Source organism: Fukomys damarensis, unplaced genomic scaffold, assembly GCF_012274545.1.
Source record: "Fukomys damarensis isolate Sample0158 unplaced genomic scaffold, DMR_v1.0_HiC HiC_scaffold_14, whole genome shotgun sequence".
Classification (NCBI taxonomy): Eukaryota; Metazoa; Chordata; class Mammalia; order Rodentia; family Bathyergidae; genus Fukomys; species Fukomys damarensis.
The window spans coordinates 84,535,851-84,559,573 of NW_022900926.1; the positions used below are offsets into that span (position 1 = coordinate 84,535,851).

The 23,723-nt window shown below is 34.3% G+C and overlaps 1 protein-coding gene and 1 long non-coding RNA gene across 4 annotated transcripts in view; one reads left to right on the plus strand and one right to left on the minus strand.

Annotated features, from left to right (window-relative positions):
• Nucleotides 1-9,728, minus strand: part of Manea (mannosidase endo-alpha) — a 30,504-nt gene extending 20,776 nt beyond the window's left edge. Inside the window, exons 1-2 of one of the 3 annotated variants that reach the window (XM_010603643.2) lie at nucleotides 9,546-9,728; nucleotides 2,734-3,315 (exon numbers count right to left, since the gene is read on the minus strand). In XM_010603643.2, the coding sequence (XP_010601945.1) occupies nucleotides 2,734-3,277 (544 nt within the window). In that variant the 5' untranslated portion in view covers nucleotides 3,278-3,315; nucleotides 9,546-9,728. Of the gene's footprint in view, nucleotides 1-2,733; nucleotides 3,316-5,938; nucleotides 5,958-9,348; nucleotides 9,364-9,545 lie in introns of those variants that run through there. The other 2 variants (XM_010603644.1, XM_010603642.3) reach the window with 2 other exon arrangements.
• Nucleotides 9,236-22,136, plus strand: LOC117286027. The gene is made up of 3 exons (XR_004517177.1): nucleotides 9,236-9,308; nucleotides 19,490-19,648; nucleotides 22,017-22,136. It is a non-coding gene; the product is annotated as an uncharacterized LOC117286027 (long non-coding RNA).
• Nucleotides 22,137-23,723: the final 1,587 nt, after the last annotated feature.

Below are 23,723 nucleotides of genomic sequence, written 5' to 3' on the forward strand. Positions count from 1 at the left end.
ATTTCATATTCATTTTATCATTTTTCTACAACAAAAATTCTGGACCATTAGGATTTACAAACACAGTACTTCTAATTGACTAAGCAGAAGACCAAAAAAACTGTATCCTGTTACATGATAGTGTGATTACTTCACATAATTTAAGATAAAAGGAAGGCTATTTATATCAAAGAAAAAAAAAGAATATACATTATATCAAAATAATATACATCCCAGTAATGAATGTAACTGTTTTGTAGACCTAGATTGTACCAGTAAACTCAATAAAAAGAAAAAAAAAGAATATACATGATGTCAAAGGGCATTAAACTAAATAGCAATAGCCGGCATTTACTGTTTCCTCAATTGAAAAAATTTCAAAGTTAGTACAACTCCATAGATTAAAAAAATTAGTGCAAGTATTTTTGCAGTGAAACTATTATTTGCCTATGCTAATTGAGTATAATTTAAAATGTAACTGTTTTAAAATATAAATCCTTTTTATTTTCAAATTTTAATTTAATTACTATCAGTCTTCCTTTTGGTGTAGCAGAAAATCTAGGTAAAATAATGCATCAATAAAAGATCAGCATTTAAAATAAAAATAATTGGGGCCGGGGATTTAGCTGAGTGGTTCGGTGGCCTGCCTTGCAAGTGTAATGACCAGAGTTCAATCCCTGGTATAAAAAAAAATAATAATAATAATAATAATTGTATATCAAAGCTCAGAAATAATTTATGTTCATAAATACAATGTAATTGTGAAATATATATGAAGGAAACGTTTTTATAAGCATTAGTCACAAAGCTAAATGTGAACTACGATTTTTAATCAAAATTAAATCATGCTATATACAGTATGACATAATATATATATATATATAACATATTGCACAGAATATATACATTATATATCACAAATATATAAAAGTTATATTCATAACTGAGGAGGAAAACCTCATTGTACATGGTTCAATATGTAAAAAGAAAATTAATATTTTCTACAATAGCCATTTTCAGGGCCTGGGAATTAGCTCAGTGGTTCTGCTGCTTGCCTTGCAATAGCAAAGACCCAAGTTCGATACCTGGCACCAAAAAACACAAACAAACAAAAAAACATTTTCTTGTTTAATCAAGCACACTTTTTATAACCACAACAAAGTAGTCTCTCAAATAACAGGAGACCAAATGTGATATAAATATTTTTGTGAAAAATAGAAAATTATTTCAAGAGGTTATCCTCTCTATATAAAGACAGATACACACACCATCACTACATAGGCTTCACAAAATCTATTTTACGAAGTAATATGAAAAAAAGATACAAACTAGAGTTGGAAGTACATACTGGAAAACAAGATGTCTTAAAAACTGACACACACAGTTTATAAAATCAAGTCAGTTTATACATATTCAGATAGCCTCAGTTTTATTCATTAAAGAGCCCTGAATTTCTCTCTGTATAAATATCAACTCCACGATGAGTATATCAATTTATGAAGAGCTAGAAAAATCAGAATTCCTGTGTGGACCCAATTTCTTCTTGTGGTCCCATTACTAGGAGCACTAATAAGACAAAATCGAAACAGCAAAGTTTTACAGAAGGTTATACTAAAAAAAAAAGAAAAGAAAAGAAAAGAAAAGCTTTTTTGGTAACAAATTATATTTTTCATATACTTCACCAATAAGACAATATGACTAAATGTATGTAACTAAAATGAAAGGGAAAATAAAGCTGAGGGGGAATACTAATAATAATAGCCAGCGATGTCTCATCAATGAAGTCAAAGGTGTATAAAATGTAAACTTTACAGCAATTACAAAACAAATAAAATTAATGAATATATGAACTAGGTCAGAGCAGAATATAAAATGGAAAAACATACATGTTCAATGTTAAAAGAAGGCAGGAAAGAGGAAGAAAAATAGCATAAACAGGGCACATGCAAACAAAATAGCAAATGCCACATTTAAAACTTTCATTACATTATACACAAACATTATAAAAAAAGGAGACTGTGAGAGAGTAGCTTAAACAAAGTGAGAAGCAAAACAAAATCATATGCAACATTTCTAAACTTTGAAACAGCCCAACTGTCTATCAACAGTGGAATGCAGAGTCAAATTTCCTATAATTGTATAATGGAAGAGTACTCATCAACAAAATCTACTCGCTATTGAATATTTAACATAAGTACATTTAAAAATATTCTACTAACAAGACACAAGTTGAGGATTCAGTTTCCATAAAGTAATGAGTGAGAATTACTTTACAGTGATAGAAATCAGATCATAGCAAGGGGTGGTGACTAAGGCAACCATGATATAACTTTCCAGACTATAGAAATATTTTACTTCTTGATTCGGGCGGCAAACAATGCACACCTTTGAGAAACTGCTGAGCTTTTAACTTAAAGTGGGGAAATTCACTGTATTCTAGATAACTAAGAAATAGAATTAGAAATCAATAAAAATACTCAAATTTTTAGAAAGTAAACAACTTACATTAAAGATATTAAATTTAAATTTAAATACTCAAATTTTTAGAAAGTAAACAACATACATTAAAGATACTAAATTTTTTTAAAAATTCAGGCAGTTACCTGATTTTTTAAAAGTGCATACAATTTTAAATTTGGAGATATGAATTCAAAAATGTAATAATGTGAAGACTACATACTGACTTAGTGTTCCACCACCAATTATTTATATACAGTATATATACATACTCACAAACATAAATAGAATAATTACCAATAGAAGCTGAATGCATTTGTCTCATGTGAGTTTCTATGACAGAAGGATCCCGAGAGCTGTAACTTCCCAACTCAGGATAAAAGCTGGAGCCAATGTCATCTGGAGGGTTGTGTCTCCCTTGTGGATAATTCTTGGCTATCCTAGGGTCCCAGTGTTCTAAGACTGGATGGTTCCAATGTATATATTTACCATCAAATTGTGGATTTCCATACCAACTGTAATAAAATACATGCAAAAAGTAATTCAGAGGAGGCAGTTCTTCAAGGCTAAGTTCAGAGGCCTTGGAAGGTTTCATAGTGATTTCAACACTTTTTAAATTCTTGGTATTGGTTTCACTCTTGATTCTGTCACTCTTTGGTAAATCAAGTTTTTTCCCCAAATGAACAGTGTGTTGATGAAGTTCTGGAAGAAGGTCAAGTCCAAAAGGAGCTCCAAAAGTAGCTGTATTTGGTCTCAGCATTTTTAAGCTCATCATCAGAGAGAAAATAAATAGAACAAAAAGTGACAAAATGATGCAAGTCCTTCTCCGAAATTTTGCCATGATGACATCCTTTAAATTCCAAAACCGTAAATGTTTCACTGTAATTTATTGAAAAAGATAATTAGTAAGTGGTAGCAACAATATTTTCCGATGTCTTCAAAATGAAAAGTAAAATCCTTAATTATCACATTTAAAATTAGTAAAATGCATTATATTAATTATATCATCAAATATTGATGTCTGCAAAAGAATCTACATATAACTGTATGCTACACTAAATTGAAGTACTGATTTGCAAATACCAGCATTTGCATGCAATTACATTTAGTCTGATAAAAGTTTTACAAATTTTACTTAAAATTAAATATATTGTTTTCTTCCTTGAATTTATGTATCCTGAATATAGAAAAGAAATATTCTATCTATATAGATGAAAATTTTCTGAACCTAAGTGTAAAATTAAAAATCAGAGTTAATAGAAGGAAGCAGTTAAAAATATGTTTAAGTCTAATACTAATAAAATGGATTTGCATAAATCTTTTTTTTTTATTAAAACTTTACCCGCAGGGAAATAATTAAGCATTTTAAATGATACTTGGAAATGGAATAGAAGCAGACAATATTTGTAAAAGACAGTACATAAAAAAATAATCAAACATTACTCTGACAAATAGACAAAATGCTACGATTTGAATGTGTCCTCCAAATTTCATGGGTTGGAAACTTAATTCCTAATTCAGTATTATTGAGGGATTAAGCCTAAGGGAAAATGTTCAAGCCACAAAGGGCCCACCCTTCAAAAAAAGTTAATGCCACTATTAAAAGAGCTTGAGGGAATTCCACTTGCCCTCTTCTGCTCTTCCACCACGTACAGCTCCTCTTCTTCAAATGCTGTAGCATCGATGTACCAGATTAAAAGTAGAAAGGAGACCTCGCCAAGTGGCTGGTCTGGCTAATGCCTGATTTTGGACTATCCAACCTTCAGAACAATGTGGATTAAATTACTGTTTCTTATGAATTACCTAGTTTCAGGTGCCTAGTTTCAGGTTATAACAGCAAGACAAAATGGACTAAAACACAAACTAACCATAAAAGCAAAAATCATTATTAGACTCAAAACAAAGGAGTAAAAATTTGATGAGAAAAAGGAAAACCACAGATTGGCAATGTACTTCTCCAAAAACTATCTAATTAGTTACAAAGGAAAGCATAATTTAACCATGGAGAATCTACCAAATACCAGCTTAAACAAGTAATCAAAATTAATTTCTGTAAATATATAGATAGAATTTCCTGAGAGGCTGCACTTCCGCAGACTCACTACTGTGGTATTCTGTTCAAAAATTAATCTTGCCTATTTATGAAGACCCATGACATGATGTTAAAGAAAAAATATACATGTATGTATACATGCATATATGTTTGTGTATATTTACATATACTTATAGACACATACACAGGCTACTGTAATGTATATAATTAGCCCTCCTATACCTCTGAGTTCTGAATCTACAGATTCAATCAATATCAGATGGAAAATATTTGGGGGAAAATAACTTGCATCTGTAATGAACACATAGACATGTTCTTGTCATTAATTCCCTAAAAAATACAATTATTTACACAGTATTTACATTGCATTAGACAAGTAAATCAGAGATGATTTAGAGTATATAAGTAGAAATATTCAGGTTATATTCAAATACTATACCATTTTATATAAGAAACTTAGGCATTTATGGACTTTGGTATCCGCAGGAGTTTGTGGAATTAATCCCCTTATAGGTACACAGGGACAACTTTACATAGAATACAATGTAACATGTAAGTAAATGCGAGTACAGTGGTTCCTCAGTTCACAAACCATTTGTTCTACAATTTTGGGTTTGTGTTTATGGGAAAGATGGCTGTGGTCATGTTTGTCACCCAATGCAGAGTTTCTAAACAGAAACAAAATTCTGTCAAATGCTTCTGTTTGTGAACCAAATTGTTTGCAAACAAAAGCATTCATGAACTGAGTTATCACTGTATCTTTATTGATAGGCAAACATGATAAAATAGTTAGGAAAATGGGAATTATTGGATTGTTCATAAAAATTGAAAACACAAAAAAAAGAATCCCACCAGCAAAATGGAAAGCAAGAATTATTAACATAAAATCTGCTTATTTCTGAAGGACCAACTTATATAGTCTTTCAAGTTCAGCACTACACAACTGCAAGAAGTGAAATTTCCATGTGGAATGTGGCAGGCCAATCTGTTGGCCAGGAAAAATGATACAATACTGTATGGCCTTTTGGTTCTATGCCTATAATTTGTTATCCTGAAATATCCAAATTACTATGACAATGATAAATCCTCCTCTTTCTTAAAGAAAGTAAACTTTTGATAAGATATGAAGCAGGAAAAAATATGTATATAATTTGATCTCTACAACATAAACTATAAACACAGAGGAAAGAAATATGTGTGGTACATATAGTTATCTACAGGTGAGAAAACAGTATTCTTTATCTTCTAAACTTGGAACAATATTTCATAACAAAGAAAAGTTTGGGGCAAGTATATTATAAGGAAACAATGTTAATGAATGTTGAAGATTCATAGGTAATGGAAGCAATACTATCGGATTTAGAAATTAAGAGACTTGAGTTTGAGATGCTGACTTCAGTTAAGTGGTGAAATACATGAAAGACTCAATATATAAAATAGAATACTTACTTTAAAATCTGAAAAGGTAAGTTAAAATCAGCCATGATGAACCTACTGGTATAATCATAACTCAGTCTCTTCTTTAAAAAGAGCCTATCAAAAAATTTTTTTTAAAAGAGCCTATCAGTTTTGTCTTCTGACATAGTTATTCCATGAATCATTCAAGAATCTATTTGTGAAAGAAAATATGAAAGGTAATATTTAATCAAATAATAAATACTACTTAGGACTTAGGTGTTGAAATATTGAAACACTGAAAATTTCTTATATACAGTATTTTCATTCTTTGCATCTATCCATGAATAAAAAAAACAAGCATTTATGAAAACTACCTTCTGGGGTTTTTTTATTATTAGTAGTACTTGTCAGTGTAATCTTTTAAGCTGGTCCCTTTTTCTTCTTTTTATATTGCATTTATCCACAGATGGTCCACTGGCTCTACCCATAACTCCACATCTCGGTCAACATTAAGCCATTTCTACTGAAAGGAACCTGATTATTGTGATTAAAAATTATTCTTGTTAAAATGCCGAGGTTCAATTCTAGCAGTATCATTTTTAGTTATCTGATCTACACAAGTGACCTGATTGAATTGTACTTCTTTCCTCCATTGTAAAATGAGTCAGCTCACTCAGTTTTTGTGAGGATAAAAATGCAATGTAATACTGTAAAACTAGAATAATGTCTGATTTAGTATAAAACTAAATAAATAACTATTGATGGTGATGAGAATACTAAAAAAGGTGTTTTCTAAACAATTATAAAAAAAGTGTATGGTTTATTCTAATAGTCTACTCTTTATATGGTTAATTTAAAAAATATCACTCATACTTCAATAAAACTGAAATGCTGCCTTTTTTTAAAACTTATGTTTCTAGAAATAGTCTATGAGATGGTGGCAAGCCTATAGCATGTGTGTTATTGTGCTTTTAAGACAAAAGATATTAATGTGCAAGTTGTTTTTTCTAAAGTATAATATGAGTATTCAGGTTTAATTACAGTGTTGACACTTGGCAATAAATTAAGTGGGTCTTGGGTTCCAGTTTGGGTGCTCATCTCTGAAAGGCTCATCGTCACTAGTACTAGGCATTAACCACACATCATATTGGTATTTCTTACATTATATGTTACATCAGACTATTTATTTACATTTTATATGCCCTAGAAACAGAGTCGTTAGCTTCACAATCCAGTAGAGGCCAACATATTCCATACATAATTAGTGATAATTAACTGTTCAGCTCTATTTAGTTTCTGGATCTCTTGCTTTTGACATTGGTATGTATTTGAACAGTATGTATATAAACACATTCTTCTGACTACATACACACTTGGTATGTTTAGGACCTATACTGAATATAATATATAAAAAGAACTATAAAGATTCTGTAATATTTAAAGCCATTTAAATAAAAATGATTTTAAAAAGTGCAAAACCACAATGACCCTTAAGATGTCTGTAACAGCCGGGTGTGGTGGCGCACACCTGTAATCCCAGCACTCCGGAGACTGAGGCGGGAGGATCACTGTGAGTTCAAGACCAGCCTGGGTTACATAGTGAGTTCCAGGTCAGTCTCAACTACCCTGTTTCAAAAGAGACCCTGTTTTCAAAAGAGACCCTGTTTCAAAAAAACAAAACAAAAAAACCCCCAGAAAAACCAAAACAAACAAACAAACAAAAGATGCCTATAACATGTACTGATACTGCATGTTAGACTTGGAAAAACTTATTTAGTTTCAACAAAAGAAATGTTTCAGAAGTTACATGAAAGAAGACCAAAAAGTCCAGTTAATTGCAGATTATATTGGTTCTCAAAGCAGATAGCATCTGTACTCAGAAGTTATATGTAATAGCTTCTTTTGAAACTATGGTGCTTATATGTGTTTTGTTTTAAATCTTTTAAAATAGCTACTTAACTGGAATGTCTAATGAGGTCCAATGAAAAATTATTAGGTATACTCAGCTAAGAGACTCAGGAGATTTCAAGGTAATGTGATAACCAACTATTACTTAAAAAGTATTTTCTGCTATCATATAAGCAAGAAAAGCCAGAAAGTTTCTATCTTTCAACTCTTACCACTTAAATTATACAGACACCTCATGCTTTTTCTGTTTTCTTCTGTATAGAGTCACTGGAGATAATACAATTAATAGAAGACATATCTGGAACTTTCAGATCAGTTATCCTTTCCTGGGTGAGTTTTACAATAACACATGTCCCTTTGGTTCACAGTAAATCAACTAGGCAGACCTTTATCAATCCATTTAATCTTCCTAACAATCTTTGAAGCAGTTTCTTTCAACGCCAATTTACAAGTGATAAAACTGCACAAGTGATTAACTTCTACAAGTCTTTCAGATCCAGCAAATGGCTAAATAACCTTAAGCAACCAGCAAGGGGCAAAGCCTGGCCTTAAAACTTCAGCTGTAGCTCTAATACTTTGTCTTCCTAGAAAGTAGTAGCAGAATCAAGTTTAGAGAATATACCACAATAATTCTGTGACACGGACAAAGGGTGTTGATCTAGCCAAGGTTTCATTCAAAGACTGCACTTAAAAACAATGATTAAATTCTACATAATCCTTGAACCATAACCCAAACTTAATCCGAAGGCCGTTTACTTAGTTTCTGATCACACACTCACTTCGTCATGTGAATAGCAGCAGCATTTCTGGTAATGTTAGCAGACCCTAAAAATTTACCTACTCACAGCAAGGCACTATTTTTCTGAGTGTTTACACACAGTTCAACGAAAGGAAGTAATGGATTGTGAAAACAACTTGCAAATGTATTTGCAATATGTTGATTTCATTTTGTATTTTTTATCTTATTCTGCCCACATACTTTAACGCGAGCAAACTGTCAGCCCAGCCACATTTGGTTTGTAAACTCACAAAATAAATATTACACTTCTGTTGTCTTTTTTAAAAGCTCCTCCCTATTTTTCCTATCCGTAGGGTTTTGCAACAATGAAATGAAACAGACTGTTTCAACTGCCTATGGTTTGTTTTATTTTGAGAAAAGAAAGTACTCGTTTCGTATAGTTGGACCTTCAGACTTAGCAAAGGATAAAGTCCAAAATGACAGAGCCAAACACGCTCTGGGTGAAGGCAGAAGCCATCTGAGCAGTGGCCTCGCCACCCTTATTCTCTCCCCAGGCCCAAGCGGCCGAGGAGTCGGCGACACAGCCCGGGCCGGTGGGCCTGGCTCCTCGGGGCCTCCGCCTCTCCAGGCCCAGCGCAGCCGCGCAGACCAGGGAGAGCGCGGTGAAGGCTGCGGTTGGTCCCGAAGCGTCAAACTGCTGCCGGGGTAACGCCCGAGAAGGTCCTCTGAGGCTACAGGAGGCTCCGATCCAAAGAGGCAGCACAGAGGAAGCAGGTGGGGCCAGGATGGCGCGGGATAAGGCTGTAAAACTGACCTAAGGAAAGTCCAACCCGACAGACTGCACCCCCTTGCACCAGACCTCCGCCCCTTGCACAGCGGACCGGGACGGGGGTCAAAGGGCGCGGGCGGAAAGCAGCGACCCGATTGGCTGGCTGGCGAAAGCGCATGCGCCGGTGTGAACCGCGGCGCCGCCGCCGCATTTTTAGGACCCTGAGTCCCGTGGGTACTCACCAGGATCGGAGCGTAGGACATCCGCAGGGACTCGGCTGGCCGAGCTGTGGCAACCGGGAATACAGAGAAAGCCAAGAGCTGCCCTTTAGAGGCTGACCAACCCCGCCTGTTCAACACTTGCCCAAGCCTTTTCGGGAGCCTAGTGGAGAGGGGTTGGCGGCGCGGGGAGGGGCTAAGGATGGGCGGGGCTAGAGGCGGGTCCAAATCGGGAACCCTGTGGGACAGAGAGCAAGGAAGAAAAAGGCGGAAGATGGTGGAGGTGATTCAGTTCTGTCTTCTCAGTCTTAGCTGGGAAGCTCTATTATAGAGGACAAATGTTTGATTTTGATTTTTAATGTTTGGCGTTCAGAGTACACTGGTTATTTTCAGTTGAGAAGCTACAGTATTTTGCCGCTTTTCTTTAAATGAACCTTTACCTGGAAGGCCAAAGTAGACATTTAAAGGTGACATTTTAAATTTGCAAATGTATTAAAAAATCATATTTGTAGTGAAATCACTTAATAGAAAAAATCGAGAAAAGTCAGAAGAACAAGAACGTTTGAAACAGAAGTTACAACTGGATTTTTCCATCTTACATCAGCTTTAGAAGCCAAGAGAATTATATTTTGTTTGGATTACCTAGTAACAAGGCCATATTGATTCACAGGCTAGACTTTGTTTCTGTGAACAAATTAATGAAGCCTTCTTCAAAGCTCAGTAGATGCTTTAAAACTAATTTTAATTGTACAACTTGCATAAATAATTATAATATCATGTGCACATTTTAAAGAATAATAACATCCTACTATCCACCAAAGAGCTTAATAGAAAAATACCTATATTGTCTTCTCCAGAGCACATCTTTGCCATTACCGTTATGCTGAATTTTGATTGATCATTTTATTGCTTTTCTAAATTGTTACATAAGTACAAGTCCCTAAAAATACAGTTTTCATGGTTTTGCCTTTTATATAAATGTGCATGTTCAATTCCTTCCCTTCCGAACTAATTATTTTCACTACACATTCAGGTTTTGAAATTTATTGCTATACAAACCCATTTCACATCAACTAATTTGGTACATCATGATCTATGACATTTGTTAATGTCATACTTTGAAAGGATTGCCTGAAAATAACACTTAATTGTTTTTCTTTTAATTTGCATTTTTTTCCCCTGGTTCATGGAGATTTGCATTTTTATGTATTTATGGCTGTTAGGGTTTCTGTGAAAGGTCTAGGCTTAATTTGGCCCATGTTTTATTGGATTGGTTTTGAAATTTAATTTGTAATGATTTTATGTTTATAGCTTAACTATTTGCTCACTAATTGTAATTGTTACAAATATCTTCTCTGAATTTGTGGATTGTCCTTTCACTTTTTATGGTATCTTTCAATGATTGCAACCTTTATGTTTTAGGATGCTTACTGTTGAATTTAACATTTTAGATTGCAATGGCATGCTCTGTGCTTTATTGTTTAGAAGAGTTTCCCCACCTTGAGAATTTTTTTTTTTTTTTTTTTTTTTTTTTTTGAGACAGGGTCTCACTGTGTAGTTGAGACTGACCCGGAACTCACTATGTATCCCAGGCTGGTCCTGAACGTGCAGCAATCTTCGTGCCTCAGCCTCCTGAGTGCTGGGATTACAGGCATGCACCACCACGCCTGACCACCTTGAGATTTTTTAACTAATTTCTTCTAAAATTGTAACATGAAATATTTTAAATAGAGAAAAGTATAGGACTCTGGTGCAGGCCTAATCCCAGCACTGGGAAACTGAGAAAAGAGGATGGACGGTTTGAAGTCAGCCTGGACAAGTTAGTGACTTGGAAGACCTTGTCTCAAAAAAGAAAAGAATGATTGGGGATGTAGCTCACTAAGAAAGCCCTAAGATCAATCCCCAGTGCCATCCCCTATAATCTGATTTGGATTTTGACTGGATTTTTGTTTAAACTGTGTATTTATTTATATTCAGGTGATTTAGCCTCTTATGTTCTTTGTTTTTCCTCATTGAGTTTATTGGTACATTTTAGGTATACGGTACTGTTACATTCATCATTAGGATCTTGTACTTTTACATGACAGGTCTTGGTTCTCATTTTTTCCCCTTACCCCTGCCCTCTCTTCATCCCCTCCTCCCTTCCCTGTTTACAAATACTTTATTTCCATTTTTTCATTTTCTCATATTTTTTCTTTTCCCTTATTTCCTTTCCCCTACCCTTTCAACTTCCCCTTTAGGTCTTTTCTTCCTATTTCACATTGTTGATTATACCATTAGGATCTTATGTACAATTATAGGTTTTCACACCAGAGTAACTATTCAGTATTTACTCATTTGTGACTTATTTATTTCACTTGAGTATATTCTCAATATGCATTCATTTTCCTATGAATGACTCTAATTTCTCATTCTTTATGGCTGAGTAGTATTCCATTTTATAGAAAAACCGCATCTTCTTTATCCAGGCTCCAACTGATGGGCAAATGGGCTGTTTTTGCTATTACAAAATGTGCCACTATAAACATGGGTAAGTATATATCACTGTGATATGATTATTTTAATCTTTTGAAAAGATACCCAGCAGAGGGATGGCTGGGTCAAATGGAACCTCAAGTCACAGCTCTTTGAGATATCTCCATATTGATTTCCATAGTGGTTGCACCAGTCTGCACTCCCACCAACAATGGAGAATGGTTCCTTTCTCCCCACAACCCCACCAACATTTGTTATTGTGTGATTTCTTGACAGCTGCCATTCTTTGTGGGGTGAGGTGGAATCTCAGTGTTGTTTTCATCTGCATCTCTGAAATCACAAGTGATGTGGAATGTTTTTTCATATATTTACTTGCTGCTTTTACTTCTTTGTCTGAGAAATGTCTGTTCATTTCAGATGCCCATTTTTGAATCGGGTTTTTATATTTGGGGGCCTGATTTTTTTGAGATCTTTATATATTCTAGATAATAGTCCTTTGTCTGAGGAGCAGCTGGTAAAAATTGTCATTATTTGCTGATGATATGATACTTGACATAGAACCAAATAAAAAAAAAAAAAAAACTCTGCCAAAAGACTTCTGGACTTAGTTGACACTTTCAGCAGAGTAGCTGAATACAAGGTCAACACTCAAAAATCAATAGCCTTCGTGTACACAAATGGAGGAGAGAAATTAGAGAAATAATTACAGAGACATTAGGGAAACAATTCCTTCGCAATAGCATCCAAACGAAGGAAGTATCTAGGAATCAATCTAACAAAAGAAGCAAAAGACCTCTACACTGAAAACTACAGCACTAAGAGGATATTAAAAAATGGAAAGATATCCCCTGCTCCTGGATAGGAAGAATCAACATAGTGAAAATGGCCATACTATCAAAACTGCTACACAGATTCAATGCACTGCGAACTGAAATTCCAACACTATATTTCACAGAATTAGAAAAAATTAATGCATAAATTCATTTGGAACAAGAATAAACCTAGAGTAGCAAAAGCCATCCTAGGCAACAGAGACATGGCAACTGGTATAACAATTCTCAATTTGAAACTATACTACTAAACCACTATGATAAAAACAGTATGGTACTGGCAGAGACCTGAGGATCAGTGAAACAGATTGAAAGATACAGAAACATTCCAGATGTACTCAACCACATCATCGTTGACAAAGGAACCAACCATTCTCACTGGAGGAAAGATAGCCTCTTTAATAAATGGTGTTTGAAAAACTGAATTTCAACCTGCCAAAGATTAAAATGAGACCCTTATCTTTCACCATGCACTAAACTAAAATCAAAATGGATTAATGATCTAAATATTAAAAAAGAGTTACTAAGTTTGCTGAAAGATAAGTTAGGCAGAACTCTTGAAGACATTGGCATAAGAAGAGACTTTATGAACATATCCTCAATAGCATGGGAACTAGCAGAAAGAATCAACAGCTGGGATCTCATCTTATTAAAAAGCTTCTGCATTTTAAAAGAAACCATCAATAGAACTAAAAACAATCCACAATTTGGGAAAACAATTTTACTAGCTGCTCCTCTTCTTTTATATTCTTTAATGTTTTGTAATTCATTACAATTTAAAACATTTTCCTATGTTTCATTGCTAAAATTGGAGATTTTTCTTTAATTTAATAGTTCAGTGATAGAGTGCTTTCTCAACATGAATGAGCTTCTGGGTTTGATCTACAGCACCAAATCACATCTTTTTAAATTGGTTATTAATGTTATATACAAGAAATATTGAATGTTATATGTTGGTCTCATATCCGGAAGTGACACTGAGCTTTTTGATAGTTCATTTTTTTTTTTGTTATGCCTCTCAGTGGTCAATGTAGAGAATAGTAATGTTTGTAATCATTTTTCTTATGCATTATCATAACCTCCAGCAGTGTTTAATGAAAGTAATGATAAATGTCTTATCTTATTTCTGACTTGCCTGCAGTGCTGTTAAAATTTTATCATGATGTATAATGTTTGCTGTGGCATTTCAATTGCTACTTTATCAAGATTATCGAATGTTCTATTTCTAATTACTAAATGTTTTATTTAATTAATTAATTTATTATTTATTTATTCTTACCAGGAGTGACCCTTTAATTGATCTAATGCTTTTTCTTCATCTGTTTGAGTAATTATTCTTTTCTGTTTTAATGTGATAGGTTTTCTTATGTTGGATGATAGAGAAGGCATTTCATTTTATAGTATATGAATGCATGCCCACTTATATAAAAACAGGGTATTTATTTCTTCCAATGTAAATAAACTAGGGTAAATAGATTTTTATTGCATCTCCCTCTGTGCGTGAGATTCATTGCATAGCAGTGTTTGTAAGCTAAATTGGGGTTATGAAAAATTCCCAATTTGTAACTCTGACTGCACTGTACATCTCTGCTACAGGACAAAAATATTGACTTGACATTGATATGTTGTCAGTATTCTGTTTTTACTCATTCAACAGAACTTTTTTTTCAACACGTTTTTGTATACATTATTTTTTTTCTATATCCCTGGTGGGGAGTGGAACACTATTTTGGTCTTATTATCATATAAGTAATATTTTTACATACTAATTCTTGACATTTTCAAATCTGTGTCAGACATAGTTACTGCCAAGTCTACTCTATTTCTCATATGTTTTAAAAGTTAGATTAAATGAATGGAACTAGTAGTGAATTTGGTGCATTTATAAGTACTGATTAGAAAAGTGTCCAAGATAAATAGATAATTAGTACAGTGATATAGAAGTTCATTTTTATACATTTTAAATATATATATAAATATATGTATCTAATACTATATAAAAACCTGCAAGAATGTATGCATTGTGACCTATACTGATCTGAGGAAAAGGCAGTAAATGAAGAATTTCTTTTCTACTCCTTACTTCTTTCCCTCTCTCTCTATTCTGTCAACAAATATTTATGGCTTATTGTTTTAATTAAACCTATAGCGGGCCAGGGATTTAGCTCAGTGGCTCCGTGCCTGCCTCACAAGCTCAAAGTGTTGTATTTATCCCCAGTACTGCAAAAAGATAGATGATAGATAGATAGATAGATAGATAGATAGATAGATAGATAGATAGAAAGATAACAATGGAAGAATATGCCTTTGTTCTAACAGATGAATTCTTAGAAGGAAATAGAGCTGCATATAAGTTACATTTTAAATGTGTTGTATCAATGAGGATCAGTAATGAAGAGTGCGAGAAAAAAAATTTAAAAGGACAGAATGCATTGGGGAATATCAGCAAAAGTTTCTCATTAATTTCTTTTTCTCATCAATATTCAATTTCTCATCAATATTCTAACACAATAAACTACCATAGCCTTTAGTTTTTCCTAAATATCATTGATTGTTATAATATCTCCCACTCCACAGAATCTTACCTTGTGGCTAAAAAAGCAGCAGCTATTTACTTATCATCATCACCACCACCACCAACACCATCACCATCATCATCATCATCATCATCTCCATCTTGATCTTAGTAATGAAAGTGCTTCTCCTTTTTTTCCTAGACCTAGGGAAATGCTTATATGATTATAAAATTTCAGGTCATCTTTTTCTTCCATTTCACTGGGTCTTACTATCTGTGTCCTGAATATGTTATGTCTCTTCTCTTTCCTCCAGTCCTAGAAGTTTCATTAGAACTTCCTAGACAAAACAGGCCTATCCTATATCTTTGCTCAAGACTCCTCTCACCTAAAAATTTGATTATTTTCCATTTCTTTATCAGAACTTTTGTTATAAGCTATAAAATCTAAATATGGCAAACCTAAACACAAATAGACCACATGAAAAGTTATAGAGTACAGCATGGAGTATATTAGGTAATGACAATCTCTAGGAACCAAAAGAGGCTAGGAAATTGAGTACACAGCCTTACATAAAGGTACAGATTAGGACACTACCATTTGCAGGATACATTGCTCTCTCAATACTGTTTACATTGGCACCAGTAGCTTCTCAACTCTGCCTGCATTACTTAGCTCCTTTCCTCAAAATTCAAATTTTTGGTTGAGGTAGTCTGATTACTTAACCTATGCTACTGCCTCCTTATTGTCTTGAAATGTAAGCCAGCCCTTTTGGTGTATTTAATGGTCAATAGGATACAAAGCATACAGTATGGCATTCTTCCAAAATCAGAATTTTTGTTTAAGATCCAAAGTAACAAACATAGAACAAAAACAAAATGAATGAAAATAAATCTGTAAGCAAAAGTACATTTTTACAATATGCCTCAAAGTCTATATTAAGTCTGCTTTCTCCATGGCTATTCTATTAGATATTTTTTAATCTCAACTACATTTATTTTTTTCCTTTTTATTGAGTTTATTGGTACATTCTAGGTATATAGTACAGTTACATTCATTACTGGGATCTTGTACCTTTACATGACAGGTCTTGGTTCTCATTTTTTCTCCTTGTCCCTGCCCTCCCTTCACCCCCTCCTCCCCTCCCCATTTAAAACATTTTATTTCCATTTTTTCATTTTCTCATACTTTTTTCTTTTCCCTTATTCCCTTTCCCCTACCCTTCCCACTTTCCCCACCTTTAGCCCTTTTCTTCCTATTTCACATTGTTAATTATCCCATTAGGATCTTGTGTACCATTATAGTTTTTCACACCAGAGAAACTATTCAGTATACAAAAGCAGGGGTAGCAATCTTATTCAACTTTTATTATTTCATCAATTAAATTGACCTGTTCTTTATATCACATCTTGCTTTATGCAAGTATAAATAGGATACCCTGTGACACAGTTTGGCATTCAGATATGACTCTAAATCCCCTGTGTAGAACACAAAAGTTTCCACCTGTTGTTAGCAGCTCTCTTCTCCCTAATGTCCTAATCCTTTTAACACATGCCCCCCAGAGATCCAGAGTACCATTAGCATTCTGACAGCAAAGAATCCAGTCGAACTCCATACATGTAAATTTATGAACTGTGATACAGATAAAAGAAACCAGCCTTGCAAGGTGATGACTAAAATATAGGAGTCCTGTAAATTCTTTTGGTTTTCTACTGGCCACAGGTGGGTGGTTAGGGGACTTCTTGACCAGTGGGTTAGGTGCTTCTCAGCCTTGACTCACACTCTAGGATTAAACTCAATGTAGATGATTACTAATTAAACAAATTCCTCCAGTGAAAATTTACATACACTGATTTGCGTGTTTTTGTAGGCCAATGCACTTCAAGACCTAGAGATATAAGAGGGTTCCAGGGTCATTTCCCTGGTGAATGAGAGAAAGTTACATATGACTAGTGCTGTTAGTGCTATAATACTCCAGACTAGTTATGGGCTGTGTCTCCTGAGGGACACATTGTTGCATTCAAACATCACAGTAGTTGAGGCAGGGTCATTTCTGTATTTGAAAATTAGGCTAGCAGAAAGATGCAGCACCTCCTAAGAGGGGACAACACTACAAAGGGTGATATAGAGCCTTTCAGCCCTTTGAAGGAAGGAAACCGTGTATTATGACTGAACATGAATGTTATGCCATAATCAGACGTGCCCCAGATGTTATACCCTTTAAAGTGTGGATTTCACATAACCATTTTCTCAGATAAAACAGTTTTCTTTTCCTTTCCAAGATACCATAGGTTCTTTGACCAAATTGATCTAACTCCTGCTATAACATCCCCTTTTCTTGCCATGAACATGGAACAGTTTCCAATGTCAACAAAATCCGGGTTATCTCTCAAAATAGATGATCCCACTTGCACTTTACTTAAATAAGACAGACTGCAAGTAATTTTCTGTTCCTACTTATTCTAAGAAATAGATAATTAATTCCTTTTGTAAAATAAGCTCTGTTAGAGCACTCAGTAAAAAAGCAGGCAAATCTGTGTTGTGTATGAGACTATCAAACACCATGAATGCAGACATGGATACTACCTGATTCATACTACATCTCTTAATAGGTAACACATAATTGTTGCTAATAGTAGAGCAGATGATGACACCACAGGTTGTCCTAATCCTCTGAACCTATGATGTTGCTATATTTTGCAAAAGGAGCTTGACCAATGTGATTAGGGTCCTGAAAATATCTAAGTGAGCCCTAATGTAATCATAAGTATTTTTATAATAGGGAACTTAAGGGAGCTTTGAAAGATAAAGTGGAAATGTCACCACTGAAGTAAAATATCCGCTCTTGGCTTTGTGGATTGGAGATGGAACAGAGACTAAAGGAATGTTAGGAATGCATTCCAAGTCTAGAAGCTTGAATGAGCAAGAAAATAAGTTACCTCTGACTTCTCAGCCAAGAATGACTATGAAAATATCTCAATTTTATCCCAGTAAAACTAATCAAACTTCTCACTTCTAGAACTGCAAATGAGTGAATGAATGAGTATGCTTAATCTATCAAACTTGTGGTAATTAGTTACAACAGACATCGAAAATTTAAACAGTATTCAATAAATATATGTTTAATGAATGAAGCAAAGAACAGAAATGATTTGGTAAATATTATATTAGTTATTAAATGTGGAGCTTGGTCTAAAATACAGAGTGAAAAGAAAGATTGTACATGTACTTTGTGTTTGCCTTTTTGTTATAAAACTGAAAAAGTTATTGCAACATGAAAGAAACATTGTTCTTTAAACATATCTAGAGTACAGTTAGGACTGATTACACTAATATAATCTGGGTTTTCATTTACCTATTTTTTTTGTAGTGAATTTGGTTAATTTTAGTTTGTTAAGATAAATGAATATGTTAGTTTCACGATAGTTTATTTTATTTGATTTGCATGTATTTACAATTTTGGGGAGAGTACATTATTTGATAAGAAATCTCTGCTATGTAGCTTGCCTTCTACAAAGATATACAGAGATATACATTGTATTTTTTAAACTAATTGTTCACTTACCCTGTTTTTAGTACTTCAGTTATACTTGTATATATTTATATCTCAAAAAAAAAAATTCCTTTCTATTTTCACCAGACTGGTTCTGTGGTCATTGTAGTTGAAATAAGGAACCTAAACAATACTTCATGTAGAATAAGTTTGCAGATTTGCTGATTTGCATCATGAATAATGAATTTTCAAGACTATTCAGTAAGAGACATGGAAGGGTTTTGTGGGGGCCCAGTCATGGCCCACTGGAGTTTGACATTTGGAAAATAACTTCTTCCGGTACAATTAAGGCATTGATACAATGTAACATTTGTTTCTTTTCAAGGACACTGTTAAACTTGTTTAGTTCTTTGACCCTTTGATAACAGGAACTCCTTAGCCAAAGATCTGATGTTATCTGTAAGAGCCAGGAAATCCGGTCTTTACATAAAGATAAAAACAATTGCTTGGTGCTTCCTGTTGTTGTGTGACCTTAAAAGCTTCCAGTTGATGTGAGCTTTTAAAAGAAGCTGTTTCTGTAAAATAAATCAGACTTCTCTTAGTCTCCACTCAAGCTTGCCTGTTCTTTCCTTTCTCAATCCTCACTCCCCAACTCAGGCATGTTCGTGTTGTGACGGCTGGACCACCACAAGTGGCACTCGAACAGGAACCTGAGTATTGAGGGATCCACTGAAGGACACTGCTGGATAAAGAATAAAAGGAGACCTCGACAAAAAGAAAACAGAGGACCTTCAAAAGGAAGGCAAAAGAGGAGCGGTGAGTTTTCTTGTAAATATTAAAAATGGGAGCTGGCAATAGTTGCATGTTTTTTGTACATATGCTTAAAGATTTATTGCATGTCAGTGGTGCTAGAGTAGGGCACCAGCAATTGTGTAATATTTTAGAATTTGTAGAAATAGTTTGTCCTTGTTTTCCTGAGGAGGGAAATCTAAAAATTTGGAGTACGGTAGGAAAATGATTACAAGATTATTATGCTGCACACAGACCTAGCAAGGTACCTGTGGATGCTTTCAGCTTATGGACTCTTATTAGAGATAGTCTGGATCCAAGACATGAAAGTGAAAAGGATGGGTACAGCTAACCCTAGAGGATCCCTACTGTGTTGAGCTAGTACTTGTTCTTTTTTGCTTCTGTGTCTTTCTCTTCCTGTTAATGTCTGAATTGGTAATTTGTGATCTGGATCATTTTGGAGGTGGGGAGGTAGGTCCAGGCAGACTTGCTAGTGGACTTCCCACCACAGGGTCCAGAGAGGTCCTTTGCTCCTCTGGTAGGAACTCTGTCTCTCTGTTTACTGGGAAGGAGGTTGATTTTTTTCCCCTCCTCAGAACCCTCTGGTCAAGGCAGACTTCTGGTTTTGGAAGAGGAGATTAAGAGGATTCCCTGACAGAGTCCCTGGTTCTTTCAGTTTGGTTTTCATAAGCCTTTGTCTTACATTCTGTTTGGCCTCTTTTGCTCCAGTCTAGGAGTTGCTCAAACTTCTGCTCTATGACAATCAGCTGCTAGTGAAAACTATTTAGCTTTGGTAACACTTCTTGTGCATTGCAAATTCTTACACTGCAATTATAGGGTTAACTTGTTCTTTTCTAAAAAAACTCAGAGTTAATACTGTTCTATTGGCAGCCAGTCAAATTGTAAGATGTAACAATCTGAGAACAGAAAAAGGACACTTTAAACTGAAATTTGTTATAGAAGGTTAATAATAAATGAGATAGAAAAATATTAGGAGAGCTATAAGTAAGAGTTATACTTTTTTTTCTGTTTTAATTGAGTTTCTTCGTACATTTTAGGGATACAGTACAGTTACATTCATTGTTGGGATCTTGTACCTCCACATGACAAGTCTTGAGTCTCATTTTTTCCCCTTACTCCTGCCCCCCCTTCACCCCCTCCTCCCCTCCCCATCTACAAATACTTTATTTCCATCTTTTCATTATCTCACATTTTTTTCTTTTCCCTTATTACCCTTCCCCTACTTATCCCACCTTCCCTACACCTTTAGCTCCTTTCTTCCCTTTTTGAAATAGTTATAGTTTTAATATGAAAGGTTATTGTATGTTGGTCTTGTCTTTACCTAAGTATGTAGAGAAGATGTATGGAAATGATTTATTTATGCTTGCTTATTGGTTTCAAGTCTGTTATAAAAGGTTTAACTTACAGTCAAGAAGAGCTTTCATTCCTTTAACCCTAATTCTACAAGAGATCTCTGTTAATTTTGACCTGTAAAAGTTTTGACTAGTCATAACTAAAAGATTTTATAATTCAATTGGCCAAAACCATCTGAGTGCACTCTAGTTTAAATTGTCTTATATGTTTGTATGTCTTAAATGTTCGAAAGTGTTTGTTCAATTATGTTTTTTTGATCAAAATGACATCAAATACAAGTAGATTGTTGATTTCTACAACCTGGCTTTATAGGATTAAAAAAAAAACAAACCCTTAAAGATAATTAAATATAACCTTTGAAGTTTGGGTACACTTTTGTTGGTAAATAAGCAGCTGCTCAGAAAATTTATTCTGATCTTTGTTCATTAATGGGAACCCAAATAATTTTCATAGCATTATTAAAAGATACACCTTGTGAAAATATGTTGTTAAAATGTTTACATTGGTTATCATCAAAAGGCTGAATTCTAAATGTGTTATTGTAACATGTTTATGATGGTTATCTTCAAAATATATTTTCTGTAAAAAAAAAGAAAATCCTGTTGATACAAAGCTACATTACAGGACATAAGATTTCATATAATTATAATAATTATTATTGCTACTTTTCTGGTATACAAAAATGTATTCATGTTGTTTGACTATGCAGGTTTTCCAACATATTGTTTATGACGATCTTTTGATCTAGATATTCTCCCTGTTCCCCACTATTAAAGGTGCAACTACAAAAAATAAAAAAAGGGGGAATTGTACCCCTCTTCACACAGAAAAGATTTAAATCATGCTACCTATATTTTAATTTTTTTACAAATTGATAAGCATGGCCATTCAGCAGCAGAAAGGTTCTCCACAAGGTTCTCCATATACCTTGGTAAAATGGAGAGATCCCTTAACTGGTCGATGGTATGGACCCGACCCCATTTTAATATGGGGCTGTGGATATGTTTGTGTTTTCTCACAGGAACATGATGGAGCTCAATGGTTACCAGAGAGATTGGTTCATCATGTGGATCATTCTGACAAATCTACATCCAGCAATATTGGGCTTATATGCCTGATATTTAATGACACATCTCAAAAGTTTTTAGACTAATGACTTGGAAATTCCACAGACTTAAGCATGTCTGTAGGACTTTGGTGGACAAATTCAGGTTTTTCTCAAACCAACATTTGGAAACTTGCTGCTGCATTAGGAGAAATATGTTTATGATCAGATGTCAAAGTTACTAGCCTTAGTTTCAATGTTTTTAACATAGGGACCTTTAATATGTGAAATACCATAAATACTGTGTTATCTCAAGTCAAAGAACAAAAGAAAAAGATAATGTCTTATTTTAATGCTCCTTATATGTTATTGGCAAGAAATATAGAGATTGCTTAAGAAACTGATAATGAATATAACAGCAGCTGTTTTAATTGTAAATTGACCAATTGTATATTCTCAGAAATCATGACTTCCTTTCATTCTGTGATGGTTTTGAGACAACATCTCTTTGTTATGATATCTGTTCAACTTAATGAAACCTGGTATGTAGATCAAGGATTATGAATGTTAGTGGTAATTGAGAAAGCATTAAGTAGACAAAAAAAGAGTGATGGGATTGGTTATTGTGGGGAATTGTAGCTCTTATTATTGTAATAGCTACAGCCACAACTGTTGCAGTTGCTTTGGCACAAGAAATTCAGGATGCTCAATATGTTAATGTTTTAGATGAAAATGTGACTCATACTGTAACTATTCAAGTAGATTTAGATCAAAGATTAGAACAAAAGATATATGCATTATATGATTAAGTTACCCTTATAGTAGAAATACGGGCACTGAAATTTTGTTCTCAATTGATGTGTCACCCTGGTTATAAATGGATTTGTGTAACCAATAAGTTATATAATAATTCCATCTGTGATTGGAAGAACATACAAAGGCATGTGAAAGGTATTTGGTAAAATCAAAATACCTCCCTAGATATAATAGTTACATCAAGAAATTTTGGATCTACAGAATGCTACTTCCTTAAAGTTTGATGCAGTACAAGATGCTCAGTGTTTTATCAATCAGATAAAAGAGGTCTTACCTTCCATGGCATCAGTCACCCAATTGTTAGATCCTGTTATTGCAATTGGGATAAGAGTATGTCTAGGATGTGTTATATTACCCATATTAGTGTGCATGGTGAATTCATCTTTGATGAACATGGCAGGAAAGACTCACGACTTACAATTGCACATTAAGCCTCCCATACCTACGGTCTAACCCCTACAGAGGCTGGTAGTCAAAGATGAGTAAGAGAAGTGTAGAGAAATATCCAACCTAAGACAGAGCATGAGTATCAGAATTCTCATGGCTTGATGATGGGTAAGGGATTTTTCTGGACATTTCTCACCTAAGACAGGCACAGTCTTTCTGCTGAGCTGGGAAAGTCCCTGCTCTAAATATAATAAAAAGGGGGATATGTGGGGGCCCAGTCATGGCCCATTGGAGTTTGACATTTGGAAAATAACTTCTTTCTCTATAATTAAGGCATTGATGCAATATAACATTTTTTCTTTTCTTTTTTTGGTATTGGGGATTGAACTCTGGTCCTTGTGCTTGCAAGGCAGACCACCAAACCACTGAGCTAATCCCCAGCTCACATTTGTTTCTTTTCAAGGACACTGTTAAGCTTGT